The sequence below is a fragment of the Mirounga leonina genome, unplaced genomic scaffold, assembly GCF_011800145.1.
Source record: "Mirounga leonina isolate KUSES-001 unplaced genomic scaffold, KU_Mleo_1.0 Mir_97, whole genome shotgun sequence".
Taxonomy (NCBI): Eukaryota; Metazoa; Chordata; class Mammalia; order Carnivora; family Phocidae; genus Mirounga; species Mirounga leonina.
Window position 1 is genome coordinate 2,883,364 of NW_023270889.1, and position 16,359 is coordinate 2,899,722.

At 37.8% G+C, this 16,359-nt stretch overlaps 1 protein-coding gene across 1 annotated transcript in view; it reads right to left on the reverse strand.

Annotated features, from left to right (window-relative positions):
* LOC118006467 (nuclear pore complex protein Nup155) overlaps positions 1-14,403 on the reverse strand; it is a 60,543-nt gene extending 46,140 nt beyond the window's left edge. The window contains exons 1-7 of the mRNA XM_034999135.1: positions 14,134-14,403; positions 11,356-11,493; positions 9,123-9,219; positions 6,182-6,252; positions 3,479-3,571; positions 2,562-2,728; positions 576-681 (exon numbers count right to left, since the gene is read on the reverse strand). Of these exons, the coding sequence (XP_034855026.1) occupies positions 576-681; positions 2,562-2,728; positions 3,479-3,571; positions 6,182-6,252; positions 9,123-9,219; positions 11,356-11,493; positions 14,134-14,290 (829 nt within the window). The 5' untranslated portion in view covers positions 14,291-14,403. The remainder of the gene's footprint in view (positions 1-575; positions 682-2,561; positions 2,729-3,478; positions 3,572-6,181; positions 6,253-9,122; positions 9,220-11,355; positions 11,494-14,133) is intronic.
* Between the last annotated feature and the right edge of the window lie 1,956 nt (positions 14,404-16,359).

The window sequence follows — 16,359 nt, forward strand, 5'->3', positions numbered from 1 at the left end:
CATTTAAATCAGACAAAATATGAAAAAAGCAGACATCAAATACTGTGACTAGATGAAGAGCCTCACAAATAAATTACTCTGTCTTCTTGATGAATTTTAAGCCAAATCAAAACCAAGTTCTAGATTATTTCTTCATTCAACAAACATTTAATGAATGTCTACTATATGCTAGAAACACAGGAAATAATTATACTCCGTGCATTCCTTCAAGAAAATAAATCATCGTGCGCGGGCGCCTGGGTGGCTGAGTCGGTTGAGTGTCTTGACTCTTGATTTCGGCTCAGGCCATGATCTCGGGGTCATGGGATTGAGCCCAGTGTTGGGCTCCATGCTCAACACGGAGTCTGCTTATCCCTCTCCCTTTGCTCCTCCCTGTTCCTCCCACTGTTCATGCTCTCCCTCTCAAATAAATAAAATCAAAAAAAAAAAAGAAAAAAAGAAACCTTACGACTATATAACAACTGTTATTTACTTAGTAAGACAAACTTTCAGTTAAGAATGAGAATTTCTGAAGAAAATGTTAAGTCAACAATCTTAAAAACTTTTGTTTGCCAAATTTATTGTTTTCTACTTACCATCTTCTGAGAATGTGAATTGTAGCAATGAAGGAACAAGGAAAGAAAGTGTGCTCTTTGAGTGGTTTATTTTCCTACATCTTTGGCTAAACCAACCTGCTTCTGCCTTAAAAGAAAAATTGAAAGAAGCAAGACTTGTAAATGTAGACACATTTGTCATAGCAACTAACCGTATAACCACATGTACAAAAATCCTCAAATCTTAGTGAAGTACCAATAATTGTAAATAAAGTGAGACATACTACTTGGAATAAGTACTGAGTTTAATCCTTTAATTAATAATAGAAAATGTAGTTAGCCATAATCAAATCATAGCTCTCAATGAAATCAGCTATTTCAAAACCTCATAGTGCTATGTTAATAAACTCATATTTTAATTATCTTAAAAACTCTTTTATCTGAAAGTAGTAAAGCAAATAATAAGTGCAGTCTGTAAGAGCCCAAAGTACATAGGATAGGGGTACTTGTATCATCTCTTCCCATTTTGGCTAAAAAGAAATCTTTTCTTTTTTTTTAAGATTTTATTTATTTATTTGACAGAGAGACACAGCCAAGAGAGGGAACACAAGCAGGGGGAGTGGGAGAGGGAGAAGCAGGCTTCCTCCTGAGCAGGGAGCCTGATGCAGGGCTCAGTCCCAGGACCCGGGGATCATGACCTGAGCCGAAGGCAGATGCTTAACGACTGAGCCACCCAGGCGCCCCTAAAAAGATATCTTAATAGCAGCCATCGCCACCATAATCTACAGTTTACCTCTCAATGTCTGACTTTTGCCATACAAAACCTTTGGGGTGGGGTGGGGCGGGAGCGCCGATAATGAACAAAGCCAAGAGAAACTAGGTAAGAAAGAGGTACAATGTAATATAAAAAACACAGCTGACCAGGGTTGTAATCCTAGCTCTGCCACTAATTAATTAGCCATGTGACTCTGAGAATATTACTTTATCAGTTTCCTAACATTTACCTTATGAAAAAAAGCCAGTAATACAGTAGGAAAAGACATAAAAAGACATTTCAGAGTAAACATACATGACCAATAAATACATGAAAAGATCCTCCCTCAGAGAGTAATAAAAAAAATTTCCTTCTATCAGATTGGTCAAAATTAGTAAGTTTGATAATACTACCATCAGTGAGGGGTGGTGGGATATATTCATAGAAGCCTGCTAAGTGGGGTGCCTGGGTGGCTCAGTTGGTTAAGCGACTGCCTTCAGCTCAGGTCATGATCCCAGGATCCTGGGATCAAGCCCCACATCTGGCTTTTTGCTCAGTGGGAGCCTGCTTCTCCCTCTCCCTGCTACTCCACCTGCTTGTGCTCTCTCCCTGTCAAATAAATGAATAAAAATTCTTAAAAAGGAAGCCTGCTAAGAGTCTAAAAAACTCTCAGAGGGCAATATGAAAATATTACAATTTTAAATGCATATGCTCCATAACCCAACCATAGGAATTCTAAGTCTCTACACAAAAAAATATCCACACATGTACACAAGGAGACCTGCAAAAGAACACTTATTATACCATTATTTATGAATAGGAAAACTGAAAACATAGAAGTCCATCAAGGAAGGAATTATTAAGTGAATAATGTACATCCATTTTATAGACAACTGTACAGCAATCACAAAACATAACACAGTTAAGTGAAAAGCCAATTATGTAACAAAACATAAGCAATAATCTAAGGAAAAACATACAGAAGTACATCACGTATTTGTATATGTGTATACATATAAATACATACAGATAGAAATTTATAGATACTTATCAATGTATCATGTCCTAAGAAGACATACTCAGAACTGGATTTTACTTCTGGAGAGAGGACCGGGTTTTGTAGGCATGGTGTAGTCATGCAAGGTTTTAACTGTATGTCTGAATACTTTTCATAAGAATATATTAATGTGCTTATATAATTAGAAAACAAAAGTAAAATCTATCCCTACTTTATCCAAGGGGAGGAAAAAAATGTTTATAAATGCCAGACTTACTTGGTATGCTACTTCATATAAACAGCCATCTTTTCCAGCCAAGAAAATTCTCCCATTATCAGTGGAAGTTATTGTTAAAAGGTAAGTATTATCAGTGGGAAGAGAATATAAAGGATCTGGAAGCAACTGCATTCCACCACACATACTGTCATTAAGAACCCCAGAACCTATTTTTTTTAAAGAAAGAATATGAATCAGCTTATTAGCGTTTTTGAAGTTTGAAACAATCACTACGTTATCTTCAGAATTGGTATTTTTACTGAATTCTTATTGACACACCTAAAAGCTTCTACAACATATACTTTTAAATTACTATAAAAAGTCTGATACAGTTTATTCAAGTTAAATAGAACCTACAATATGTATATATGCACAATATATGTTTTATATACATAACATTGTAAAACATCAATCGACAAACTATCCCAAATTACTAGATTTTGGGAAAGAACCCAAGGATTTGATAGTAATAATCATTAATTTCAGTCACTGAAATTCAACACTATTTCACCCAAAACAGATTGCCAGAATGCAAAAGAAAAAAATAAATTCAGGTCTTCTTATATTAAAGGAAAGAATAATGTATATTTCAGTGTTCCATATGTTAAAACAACCATTCAAAAAACCAGAAACAAATAAATTGAAAGCATTATAGAAAACTCACTAGTGTCAATTATTTCTCTTCTACTACCCTTTTATATTGTACATTTAAGGAATGCACATTAATATGATAAGCATATTCAAAATACTTGCTTGATGGAGCTACTAACCTGAAAGTTATCATACCTATAGGGAAGTATTATTTTCCTATGAAAAAGAGTCTGGAAAGATAACTTAGTGAAAAAAAAAAAGCTTTTAATTATATAAATTGGCTAACATATTTTTATTTTAAAAATACCACATGTGGTTTGCCATACCTGTTTGTAAATTAGCATAGCTAAGTCCAAGAATCACTATATCCACAGGGGTTGCCAAAACCAGGAGGTGTCGTACATGAGGTTGAAAGATGCCTAAGATAAAGCAGACGTGGGTTAGGGATTATTCCAAAAAACATCCACTTCCACTATTTAAGCATTGATAGACTAATGGTTTTACCATTAAAATGAACTAGTGATTAAACAGTATATGAAGGACGTGTCTGGCTGGTTCAGCTGGTAGAGCATGCGGCTCTCAATCTTGGGGTCATGAGTTCAAGCCCCAAGTTGGGCGTGGAGTCTACTTAAAAAAAAAAATTAAATAGTATATGAAAAGTCTGAACTCAATTTAATTTTGATGTTAAAATATTACTACCTATGAATATTTAAATAAGTAGATAGTAATAAAAAAGAACCATCTTAGAAAAGAAACACTTCAGGGTGCCTGGGTGGCTCAGTCGTTAAGCGTCTGCCTCCGGCTCAGGTCATGATCCCAGGGTCCTGGGATCGAGTCCCACATTGGGCTCCCTGCTCGGCAAGAAGCCTGCTTCTCCCTCTCCCATTCCCCCTTCTTGTGTTCCTGCTCTCGCTATTTCTCTCTCTGTCAAATAAATAAATAAAATCTTAAAAAAAAAAAAAAGAAAAGAAAAGAAACACTTCAGTATTTAATACCAATTAAAATCAGCATTACATTATTAAATAGTTTATTAAAATATAAAGCCTTCTATTTGTATACTTAATGCCCACAGCAGCATAATTCACAGTATGCAAAAGGTGGAAGCAACCCAACTGTCCACCAACAGATGAATGAATAAACAAAATGTGGTGTATGTGTGTGTGTGTATGTATACATACACATATATGTATACATACATAGCAATATTATCCAGCCTTAAAAAAAGAAGAAAATTCGGGGTGCCTGGGTGGCTCAGTTGGTTAAGCGACTGCCTTCGGCTCAGGTCATGATCCTGGAGTCCCAGGATCGTGTCCCACATCGGGCTCCCTGCTCAGCGGGAGCACTCTTATGTTTTATTCAAGCAACCACAAAATTGAAACATGTATTCATACTCTTCTTGCCAATAAAGCAAACTCTTGCCAAAAAGCTTGAGTTAGAAAACAATGACTTTAAGAATAATATTTTCTTACAATAGGCAAAGTAAGATACGAACTTTGTTATAACGCTTTATGTTCGAGAGTCAAAATTTTCAGTGCTTATGGATAGCAAAGTCAGAGTTGTTTCATAATCAGGGTGGCTCATTCGGTTAAGTGTCTGACTCTTGATATTGGCTCAAGTCACGGTGAGATCCAGCCCCGAGTCCAGCTCTTTACCAGGCATGGAGCCTGCTTAGGATTTTCTCTCCCTTAGCCCCTCCGCCCCCCACTTGCACACTCTCTCTCAAAAAAACAAAACAAAACAAAAAAACAATTGTGAAACAATTCACACCTTTGTTGTCATATGAAAGACTTGCCATAATTTTAATTTTGCACTGAAGTTTATATTTGAGTAGAACAAAATTTTACTATTTATTTTAGATGGACAATTTATATTTATTAAAGTACAGAGCAGGGAGAGCCCTCCACTGTTATTTTGAATAAGCTTTTAGATAGTAACTTTAAAAAAAAAAAAGATTTATTTATTTATTTTGAGAGAGAGAGAGAGCATGTGCATGAGCGCACATGAGCAAGCAGAGGGCAGGAGCAGAGGGAGAGGGAGAGTCTTAAGCACACTCTGCACTGAGTGTGGAGCCCCATGCAGGGCTCAATCTCACAACCCTGAGATCACGACCGGAGCTGAAACCAAGAGTTGGATGCCTAACAGACTGTGCCACCCAGGCGCACCTATGAATAAACTTTTAAATATAGATAAAAGAGATACATACCTCAGGGTGAAGAATACCTTGAGGTTCTATTTTAAGGAAATAAGTTTCCAATGTAATCACATAAACAGTGTATAAGACTGCATGTTTGTACCATGTGAATTATCATTTCAAACAGCTGCGAACTCAAAAAATTTTATTTAAGCCTTACAAACAATTTTGTCTACTATTTCCCATTGTAGGAAGATTTCTCATACATCCAAAAAATGTATGTTAAATTTAAATCAATCTATTATTTTGTCAGCTTTTATAAAAAAATCTGGCACAATGAAGTTGAAACTGTTAAACAATACTTGCCACTTCTTTAAGAGTTATTCTGAACTCTTTTCATTTCTATGGGCTATCAAGACTAAAAAAATGCAGAGACAAAAATGGTTTTTACATTAAATTCAGTAACTAATGAAAATGTATAATGCAAAAAAAAAGAAAATGTACAATGCAAAAAACTTCAGGCAAATAAATCAACAATGAGTAACAAAAAATAAGCAAAACAAAATTCAAAAATTATAGTTTAACAATTTTATTTATTAAAAAGTATTTTTTTTAAGTAAGCTCTATACCTAACATGGGGCTTGAACTCATGATCCTGAGATCAAGAGTCACATGCTCTACCAACTGAGCCAGCCAGGTGCACCAGTGTAACAATTTAAAGACAGATTCACTTCTATCATAAAGTGAATAAACTATTAAATATTCCTAATCACTTTACATATTTCTCATTAGAATTCAGACCAAACTTCAATAAAAATTTCAACTATGTTAAAATGTGCTGTTATTCAGTCCTATGCATATACATATGTAAATTAATCATTACATTTTTATTTCTTACCAGCTTTTGGTTTCACAAGTCCCACAGCAAGAATAGTCTCACTAAGTCCATCAAAATAGGCAAGGTCTCCTCTGCCAATAGTTAAAGAAAAACATGTTATACATATGAAGAAAATAGTTTCATCTAAAATGTTCTTTAAGACTATAGAATGTAATGAAAAATAAACCAGCAAAGAAAAGTGTTTCAATTCCAAGATCCAGGCACACAGGTCTGTCTAAGGCTAATAAGCATAAACCAGGAAAACAGGGAATGCTGCTCCCCATCCCAAACTTCCCCCCAACCAGGTTGCAAGGTAACAGCAATTCTACTGCTGGGGCAAGACCCCCTCAGAAAAACAGGGAAAGTGTAAGCCTGAGAGTGGAAGGGAAACATTGAGAAAAAATCTCCGGCATCCCAACCTGTATCCTAAGTATAAAGTAATTCTACAGGATGAAACCTGTGGTCCACTGAGGATAACCACAGCAATGACAAAACCCAACTCAGCTCAACTCCTGACTTGAAAAAAGTCAACTTTCCCCATTATATACGCCTACCTGCTAGGCCCATTTCTAAGGATAAACACTATTTACTGCAGTATCCACTGTCCTACACATGATATCTAGCTTTCAGAAAACACATGAGACAGAGCGCCTGGGTGGCTCAGTTGGTTAAGCAACTGCCTTCAGCTCAGGTCGTGATCCTGGAGTCCCAGGTTCGAGTCCCACATCGGGCTCCCTACTCAGTGGGGAGTCTGCTTCTCCCTCTGACCCTCTCCCCTCTCATGCTCTCTCTCACTCTCTCTCTCTCAAATAAATAAAATCTTTAAAAAAAAACAAAACAAAACACATGAGACAAATAAAACACAGGAAAAAAAAGCCTGTCAAGAAACAAAGCAATCAACAGAAATGGACTCAGCTATGAGCTCAATGTCTGAACTACAGACAGAAAATTTTAAATAAATATGATTAATATAGTATGGGTGCTAATGGAAAAGGTGGATGACATAAACAAACAGATAAGGAACTTCAGCAGAGAGGTGAAAATTACAAGAAATAAGCAAGTGAAAATATTAGAAATAAAAAGCACAGCATAGAGAAAGAACATCTTGTAAGAACTTTTTAAGTAGACTTGACATAGCTAACGAAGGAATTGGTGATCCTGAAGTTGGGTCAATAGAAACTGTCCAAATTGAAACAAAAAGAAAAAAAAAATGGAGAAACAAAAATAGAACAGAGCATCCAAAACCTGTTGAAGAACATCAAACAATCTAACAAAAGTATAAAAATTTCAGAAGAGGGAAAGAATGGGACAGGACAAATATTTGAAGGTAATTACTGAAAAACTTCCAAAAATAATGAAAGATCAAGAAAATCAGAAAATGCCAAGCAGAATAAATACCAAGAAAAAAATATATGATCCAGACTTTGAAGAAAACTTCTGGTTGTCCTGAAAAGGACCAAGCAAACAGGAAGAAAACACCTCAATGGCCACTTAGGTAAGCCAGGTTTCCCCGCTTTTTTCCATATTGTGATAACTGGCACAGCCTCCAGAAACTAAGACCAATACTGGGGAAGTTAGAGGTTACAGAACAATAAATGGGACAAGATTATGCGCCTATTATCCAGGTGGAATTAGGATTTATAATAGAAAGCTAATGGAATAATTGAAAGGAAGCCCAAGGCTTTTGCAGTATTGAACTTGTGAACGAAATAAAGATTTATACCCAGGACTTGTGCCTTGATTTTTTTTTCAATAAGCACATTGTTCAGATGATTTTTCTTTAAATGAGTTCTAGTTTTAACACAGTAAGGTTGGACTGTATGTTCCATGTAGATAGAGACTATATTTACCGCATTCAATGCTATTCCTAGCACAAAACAGTGTCTGATACATGATAAACTCAATATTTTATTATGATGGATATATTAGATGTTAATGGAAATATAGAAATTTTCATTAAAGGGAAAACCCTTAAGGAAATTATCCTTACATTTATCTATTATGCAGTTTTTTGGCATTTGGTTTTCTTAAATACATTCATGCCTAAATGAAGAGGTGTTATTCCTTAGTATCAAAATGACCATGTTACAATAATACAACAAACTAAAGTTCAAGATATATGAAGAACAATCACAACCATACATCACTGCTATTGGGACTATATAACAGTTCAATCATAACTCTAGCTATAAAAAGTTCTAATCGAAAAAAATCAGTGAACAAAAATGGTTTCATTTAAGCTACAAGTTCAAGTTGTCATTTAGTGTCACTTCAACTCAATGATACAGTGTATGTGTGTGTGTGTGTGTTCCTAACAGGTGTCTTAATTACCCAAGGAAAGAGTAACAACTACATGGGCCTTCTTCTCATTAACCCACTTAACCACCTAAAGATATTATGACAGAGAACTGGTAATATGCCAAAATTTATCTCCAGAAAGCCAGGTGAGATTATCAGATCAATAAACTTTATTTTAGCAAGAAGATCTTGGACCTTCACTCAGACTGTTACATACATTCAAATTACACATAGATCAAGCTCACAGACCGACAAAACTGTTTAGTCACTTCAGTAAGTTAAGAGACTCCCAATGCATAGAAATGCATCGAAAACAGAGATCCTTAAAAATGTCAAACGATCTATCAAAAAAACTGATAGGCTACCTTATTGGAAGGTAAGAACTTGGCAACTAGACCCCTGCTACTCAGAGTGGTACTCAGACTGGCAGCATCACTGGGAGTTTGTACAAATGAGGACTCTTGAGGCTCACTCAGAACTACTATAACAGAGTCCACATTTTAACCCCCTACCCAGGTGATTGGTATGCATACTGAGAAGCAATGATCCAGATGTTAGATGAATGAAAGATAAACCATGCAGCTTCTGATGAGTAGAACATCAGCTGCAGTTAAGATAATCTAAATTCTAACCATGCTACAGCAAACCAGCATTAAATACATACCCGTCTTCATAGTTCCACATGAATATGTCACTGTCAATTGTGAGCCAAGCTCTGCTGATAGGAGGGAACACGCCCATCATGCAGTTACACTGCATATCTGAAGTAGTGTGGATGTAAGGCAAAAAGATTTCAATCTTATCTTTCCTAAATTTGTTTTGAAAGATTTTGGTTTAAAATTTATGATTAAGGGGTGCCTGGGTGGCTCAGTCATTAAGCATCTGCTTTGGCTCAGGTTGTGATCCCAGGGTCCCGGGATCGAGCCCAGAGGCAGGCCCCCCGCTCAGGGGGGAGCCTGCTTCTCCCTCTCCCACTCCCCCTGCTTGTGTTCCCTCTCTCGCTCTCTCTCTGTTAAAAAATAAATAAAATCTTAAAAAAAGAACTTGAAAATTTATGATTAAAAAATCATGACCTAGCCACTCTTTAATAGAAAGAGCAAATAAAATATCTTGATTTCTAATAAGTTTAATGAAAGATATAGCTATGACAGAAATAAACCTGTAATTTATAATTTCTAAATAATGCTATCTGACTACCTGAAATGCATTCTAAAGGACAAATGTAATGTTTTTACCATTACTAACTTAAAAAAGAATACGGATTATGAGTAACACCATTAAATTTTGACATGAAAAAACTTACTGGACCAGTTTCCCCAACTGTATAAGAGCAAGACTGATTAAAAAAAAACAAACACATGGTATGCTAAAGTCATAGCTTGACTATTTGCAAGCTTCTTATAAATATGACTGAGGGGCGCCTGGGTGGCTCAGTCGTTAAGTGTCTGCCTTTGGCTCAGGTCACGATCCCAGGGTCCTGGGATCAAGTCCCACATCGGGCTCTCTGCTCGGCAGGAAGCCTGCTTCTCCCTCTCCCACTCCCCCTGCTTGTGTTCCCTCTCTTGCTGTGTCTCTGTCAAATAAATAAAATCTTAAAAAAAATAATAATAAATAGTCTGATTGAAAAACAAATAATATGTAATTATAAGACAAGGAAACAATTATCAAATAATTTCCTTTGCAGAAATAGTATTATCAGAAGATAAAAGAAGAATATTAAGAAACTTAGCAAGGGGGACGCCTGCGTGGCTCAGTTGGTTGAGCACCTGCTTTCAGCTCAGGTCATGATCCCAGAGTCCAGGGATCGAGTCCCATGTCAGGCTCCTTGCCTCAGACAGAGGGAGCAGCTGGCTAGCTTCTCCCTCTGTCTGCAGCTCCCCCTGCTTGTGCACTCGTGCGCATGCTCTCTCTCAAATAAATAAAATCTTTAAAAAAAAAAAAGAAACTAAGCAAGAGTAGAATATGGGATAAGGTATGTTTTATATTTAATAACACTATTTCACAAAGTCTCAGAGAGACAGTGAAAATTTTAGGGAAAATATTAAATTCTACTAGTTTTTCTACATACAAGTATTCCTCAATGTTCCATTTCCTTTATTTTTCTGTCAGACCGTAATGAAATTTGAAAAGTTTTTACTTTAAATAGATTAATATACTTTTAAAAATCTCATTAAATATTAATATAGCATCTTAATGTCTAAATTATGAGGGCTATAGATTGATAAAAAAGCTTCCTAGCAAATTTAACTATAAATCTAATGCCTTTATAGGATATGCCACACTTTTAAAAAATTAGACAAAATCTTTCTTTTTAGAGGGTAAGAAAACTCCTCTAGTAACTCAGTCTATGAAGATGCCATTAGTGTTCCATTCTTATTGTGATCCTTAGCACTTACAGACTTTAATTCTAAGATAGCAATCAGTGCAAAACCATACCAAAAAATTTTGGGGAGGGGGAAAAAGAAGTACCTGGCAGTTTGTCTTTAAACAGTTTTAGAACAACACCCCAGTTTTAAAAATGTTAAAATATGAGAAAAAATAAAAATGAAAATCATGGGTCTTCCAGCTAAAATGTGGTAGTAAAAGCTTCCTTGTATAGCATTTAACTGGAAAGTACTACTTTGCAAGAATATCATTCAAAAATGCAGAATTCCTTGTTAACAATTCACTCTCTTCAATGTCCCAGATTAATTAAAATGTGATTCAATTTTCAACATTCAATGTTATATGAAATTTTCTAGGCACATGGCAAACCACCCACATACTTAAAATATTTTTTAAATAGAACTCTTAAATGAACTGATATACACACACCAATTAAACACAAAGCAAGAATTATAATAAGAATAGCAATTTAAAAAAATTTTAAGGAGTTAAAAAACAAGGTAACAGGATACGTCCAAACTGTTCAACAAGTTCAGGTGGGAGAGGAACTCTTCGGATGGAACTCATCTCTGGAAGGTTGGGTACTGACAGCAAACCAGGTCCTTGTAGAGGATAATCCATATCTGACATCCCAGAAACAGTGGGATTATCTGCAAGTAATAAAACAAAGCATTTATTAAAATAATAATGTTTTGGGCATCAACTAGGCATACTGAAGCACTGCAAGCTAAAAAAAAATTGTGCATCTGGTGGTTGTAAAAGGTAGAGAGAGAGAATAAAATAGTTCTGACCCAACACAAAGGAAGCCTGAGAAAATCCAGTGTTAAGGTGGGGGCAATTACAGGTTTTAGCACTAAACACAAGGTTATCTTTCACAAAGATTCCATTAGAAAGGAAATACTTAGTTCAATAATTTAGGTTTTTTTCCTATTATTTTATTAATCTGAAATGGGCAAATATTTATAAAACCACTTTGTGATTGTCAGATAAAACCATTATGAACAAAATACTGATTGGGGAAAAAACAGATTTCTTTTCCCACTTAAATATTAATAGATTAAAACAATCTATGCATTTTTCTTGTTAGACCACCCCCAAGACCAATAAGATAAATACAAATAATACCACATAAGCAATATTTTATTGGGGGAAACCACAGACTGCTCTATAAAGTGTTCTCATTTGGCAACCCTTCTCTTGCCCTAAGACACAGTCACCTAAGGGCAGGAGTGCGCTGCTCTATTCAGCCTGTCCTTTCTATGTCTTGAACAGGGAGGTGTTCTTTAGATCTGACTGATGACCTGTTTATCCCAGGCACCTTTCCAGGCTCTCTTTAAGTACAAAGATGTTGGGGAAAACTGACATATAAAAGAAATTCTAAATGTATTAGGGAAATTTAAAATACACAACTAGAGAGAAAAATGCAATCAATTCCTATGTACTGATTGATTACCCAGTTTCAACAATTACCAATAACATGCCTGATCATGTTTCATTTATATCCCTAGCTATTTCTTCCCTAATGGATTTTTTGAAGCAAATCCCAGACATCCCATTTAATCTTAAAACATAATTTTAATGGGATATTGCACGGGGTGCCTGGGTGGCTCAGTCATTGAGCATCTGCCTTCGGCTCAGGTCATGATCCGAGGGTCCTGGGATCCAGCCCCGCATCGGGCTCCTTGCTCCGCGGGAAGCCTGCTTCTCCCTCTCCCACTCCCTTTGCTTGTGTTCCCTCTCTCACTGTCTCTCTCTGTCAATAAATAAATAAAATCTTTTTTTTTTTTAAAAGGATATTGCACATGTTAAATGACAGTGGGAACACAATGGATGGAATTAATAATTCCAGTAAGAATGTGAATGGTTAGGGTTTTAGAGGGGAGGGGGTGGGGGGATGGGTTAGCCCGGTGATGGGTATTAAGGAGGGTACATATTGAATGGAGCACTGGGTGTTATATGCAAACAATGAATCATGAAACACTACATCAAAAACTAATGATGTAATGTATGATGACTAACATACGTAATTAAAAAAAAGAAAAAAAGAACGTGACTAGTTAAGAAAGCCCTCACAAAGGAAGTGATATTCAAGCGAGTCTGGAAGAATGTCAGGCAAAGAAGAAAGAACATTCCAGAAGTAAATGATGATGTAAATGATGATGTAAAATAGAATCCCGAAGAAAGAGCTTCTTATGGAAAACATGTTAAATTCAGTGTGACTGGAACAAAGAGTTTGAGAATAGGATGGAAGAAGGGGAGGAGATTAGGTTGAAGAGGTTGGTGTAAAGGTGGACAGAATCGATTTGAATCAGATTAAGAGAGGACAAGAATGTATGGACTCTTTTTATGTCTTGCTTTTCAAACCTAAGGAGGTAAAAGGAAGTAATGCTGTTCGAGATGAGAGTTACTAATAGGCCACTCAGTTCTTACAAGCACTGGTTAAGTAGCTGTCAGGAACAAATACTACATGTGTTTTATTTCCATCCTTTCTGACTACAAGCCTACTCAATGACTTTTATAAATCGCCACATGTCGTTTAGGTTTACATTGCACAGATTATCCTTGTTACTTTATCTTGGTTATTGTTTACCAAAAACCTTGTCTCTTACACTTTTTTTCTCCAATATAGGTCTCACAAAGGGGCCACTTTTTTTTTTTTAAAGCAACTTATGTAATTCCATGCCTCGAGGAACCTGGTCATAATTTAAAACCATTAAACAAAGTATTTTCCCATCGCCTCTTTTGTGGGCCCATACACTGCCTTACCCTCCCTGTTCATCATCACAGCTAATATCCCTGCTCTCTTCCTTTATTCCACTGGTAGTTCTTCTCAACTACCTTTGTATTACAGGACTTTGTATTACACTAACTCTACACATAATAAAGACTATCTTTGAGAGAAGATAGTAAATTTCCAAATTAACTTCGCTTGCCCGTCTGTTTTAGTCTAATGTTAATGAGGAATCAAGAAGAATGAGACCTGGATCAGGTGATCCTACCCAACTGGCCTTAGCGATGAACACTCGGAGGCAGTGAGCAGCTCATTAAGTTTGGGGTCTTTGCTTCAAATGGGGGATTGCTCGTCACTCCTACCCTCTCAAATATCGGCAGTGAAGTGAGAACAGGAAAATAAACGGAAAATAGGCTCTTTTTCGCTCTTTAAAATGTAGCACAGCTAAATCTCAAATGTCTTCGCTGGGCCCACCCTGGGGATAAGGACCTAGTTAGGAAGTCAGGCGAGAGTCCTTTCGGCCGAGAAAGCAGTCACCAAATGGGCACTGATCACTCACTTGGGGCAGACACCATGAGAAGCTCGGAAAGGTCCGGGTACATGCGGTCTTCTTGCAACTGACGGTCGATGAGCCGCCCTGCATTTTCCAGAGTTTCCTGCAAAGCTGAGGCCGACGTGGAGGCCGGCATCGCCGAGCCCAGTAAAGAAGACGGCATGTCGAGACTCGGAGACACCAGCGTCTGAAAAAAGTAAAAAACCAAGGAGAAAAGAGAAAAAAACCCAACACCCTGGCTCAGACCCACAGCTTACAGCGCGCGCGCCAAACGAGCGCCTCGGCGCCTGTGCATGACGCACTTCCGGTTCATCTGGAGGGGAATTTGAAGGCTGCGTTTTGAAGCTGAAGAGAGGAAGCTGTGGAGGGGGCTGGACGTTAGGGGGCGGAGCGAGTGAGCGGAGGCACTTTCCCGGGCGTAGGTTGGATGCTTGAGGGTGGGGGAGGGGAAAATCCGTGGAGGTTATCTAGGGAATGGAGGAAAGAAGGGGAAAGGACCGGGGGAGGGGAAGGCCGGGAGGGGTGGGGAGGTGGGAGGGAGCAGGGGTCGGGGAAGTGGGAGCTGGGTAGTGCCCGGCAGCGAAGGCTGCCCCAGTTCTGGTGGGTTTCGCGAGCGCTGGATCTTGGTGTCGCGAGCTTTGCAGGTTAGAATCTCTCAACTGCAATTACTTAAGAGTTTGCGCGTCGATTTCTTTGGCACTGCAAACAACTGCTCTTGCGAGAGTGGATAGTGGTAGCTTGTCAGAAAGTTTACGTGTGAACCAAAATTTCACATTTCTTAGGGGCTTCACTGTATATTCATCAGACTTTTCTGGCCGGGTCAGTCAGTAGAGCATGTGATTCTGGGTGTCTGGGTGGTGAGTTCAAGCTCCACCTTGGGGTGGAACCTACTTAAAAAAATTCATCACGCTTTTCTGTTTGTGTATGGCTACTGTTACTATAAAGAACTGTGTGTTTACTGAGTCATTCGTTGCATGCAGGGGGCTGTTGCCTTCCTTTATTTCTCATTACAGAGAGGAAAATGAGTGTTCATTGGTTGATCCCCAGCACAAAGTAGAGGGACTGGTATAAAGTAGGTCACCCAATACATCACCAAGTCCTACAGAAATTGAATTTATAATTTGTGTCAGGCACTGTGCCTGGTGCTGGGAATATCAAACTGACACATCCCTGTCCTCAAGGTGCTTCATGCAGGGACACACAAAGTGAAGCAATAAAGTGCATCACCATAATGTTTTATGGGGTATGTGTTAATTGCAATAGGAGGATAAGATGAGCAAGAAGAGGTAAGATAGGTTCATTTCACACAGAAGGCAACTGGAGTGGTCAAATCAAAGCACTCTTTCAAAGAGCATTCCTTATTTAGAAACACTAGAATTGGGCGCCTGGGTGGCTCAGTTGGTTAAGCAACTGCCTTCGGCTCAGGTCATGATCCTGGAATCCCGGAATCGAGTCCCGCATCGAGTCCCGCATCGGGCTCCCTGCTCGGCAGGGAGTCTGCTTCTCCCTCTGACCCTCCTCCCTCTCATGCTGTCTCTCATTCTCGCTCTCAAATAAATAAAATCTTTAAAAAAAAAAAAAAGAAAAGAAAAAAGAAACACTAGAATTTGTCCTTATTTAGTGCTCATTTAGAACCACACTTAAGTAAACTTCATCCCCTTATATTCTTAATAGTTTAGCTAGTCAGTAACTGAATTACTCCTTTGAAAGAGGACTTCAACTACCCTTTTTTTTTTTTTTAAGATTTTACTTATTTATTTGACAGACACAGCGAGAGAGGGAACACAAGAAGGGGGAGTGGGAAAGGGAGAGAAGCAGGCTTCCTGCGGAGCAGGGAGCCCAATGCGGCACTCGATCCCAGGACCCTGGGATCATGACCTGAACCGAAGGCAGATGACTGAGCCACCCAGGCGCCCCATCAACTACCTCCATTTGATCTCAAACTTTCCAATTGATTAAGTTCTTCTTTCCAGCTTATCTCTTTTTTTTATAATTCTTTTTTTTTGCATTTTTAAATTTTATTATGTTAATCACCATACATTACATCATTAGTTTTTGATATAATGTTCCATGATTCATTGTTTGCATATAACACCCAGTGCTCCATTCAATACATACCCTCTTTAATACCCATCACCAGGCTAACCCATCCCCCCACCTCCCTCCCCTCTAGAACCCTAAGTTTGTTTCTCAGAGTCCATAGTCTCTCATGGTTCGTCTCTCCCTCCAATT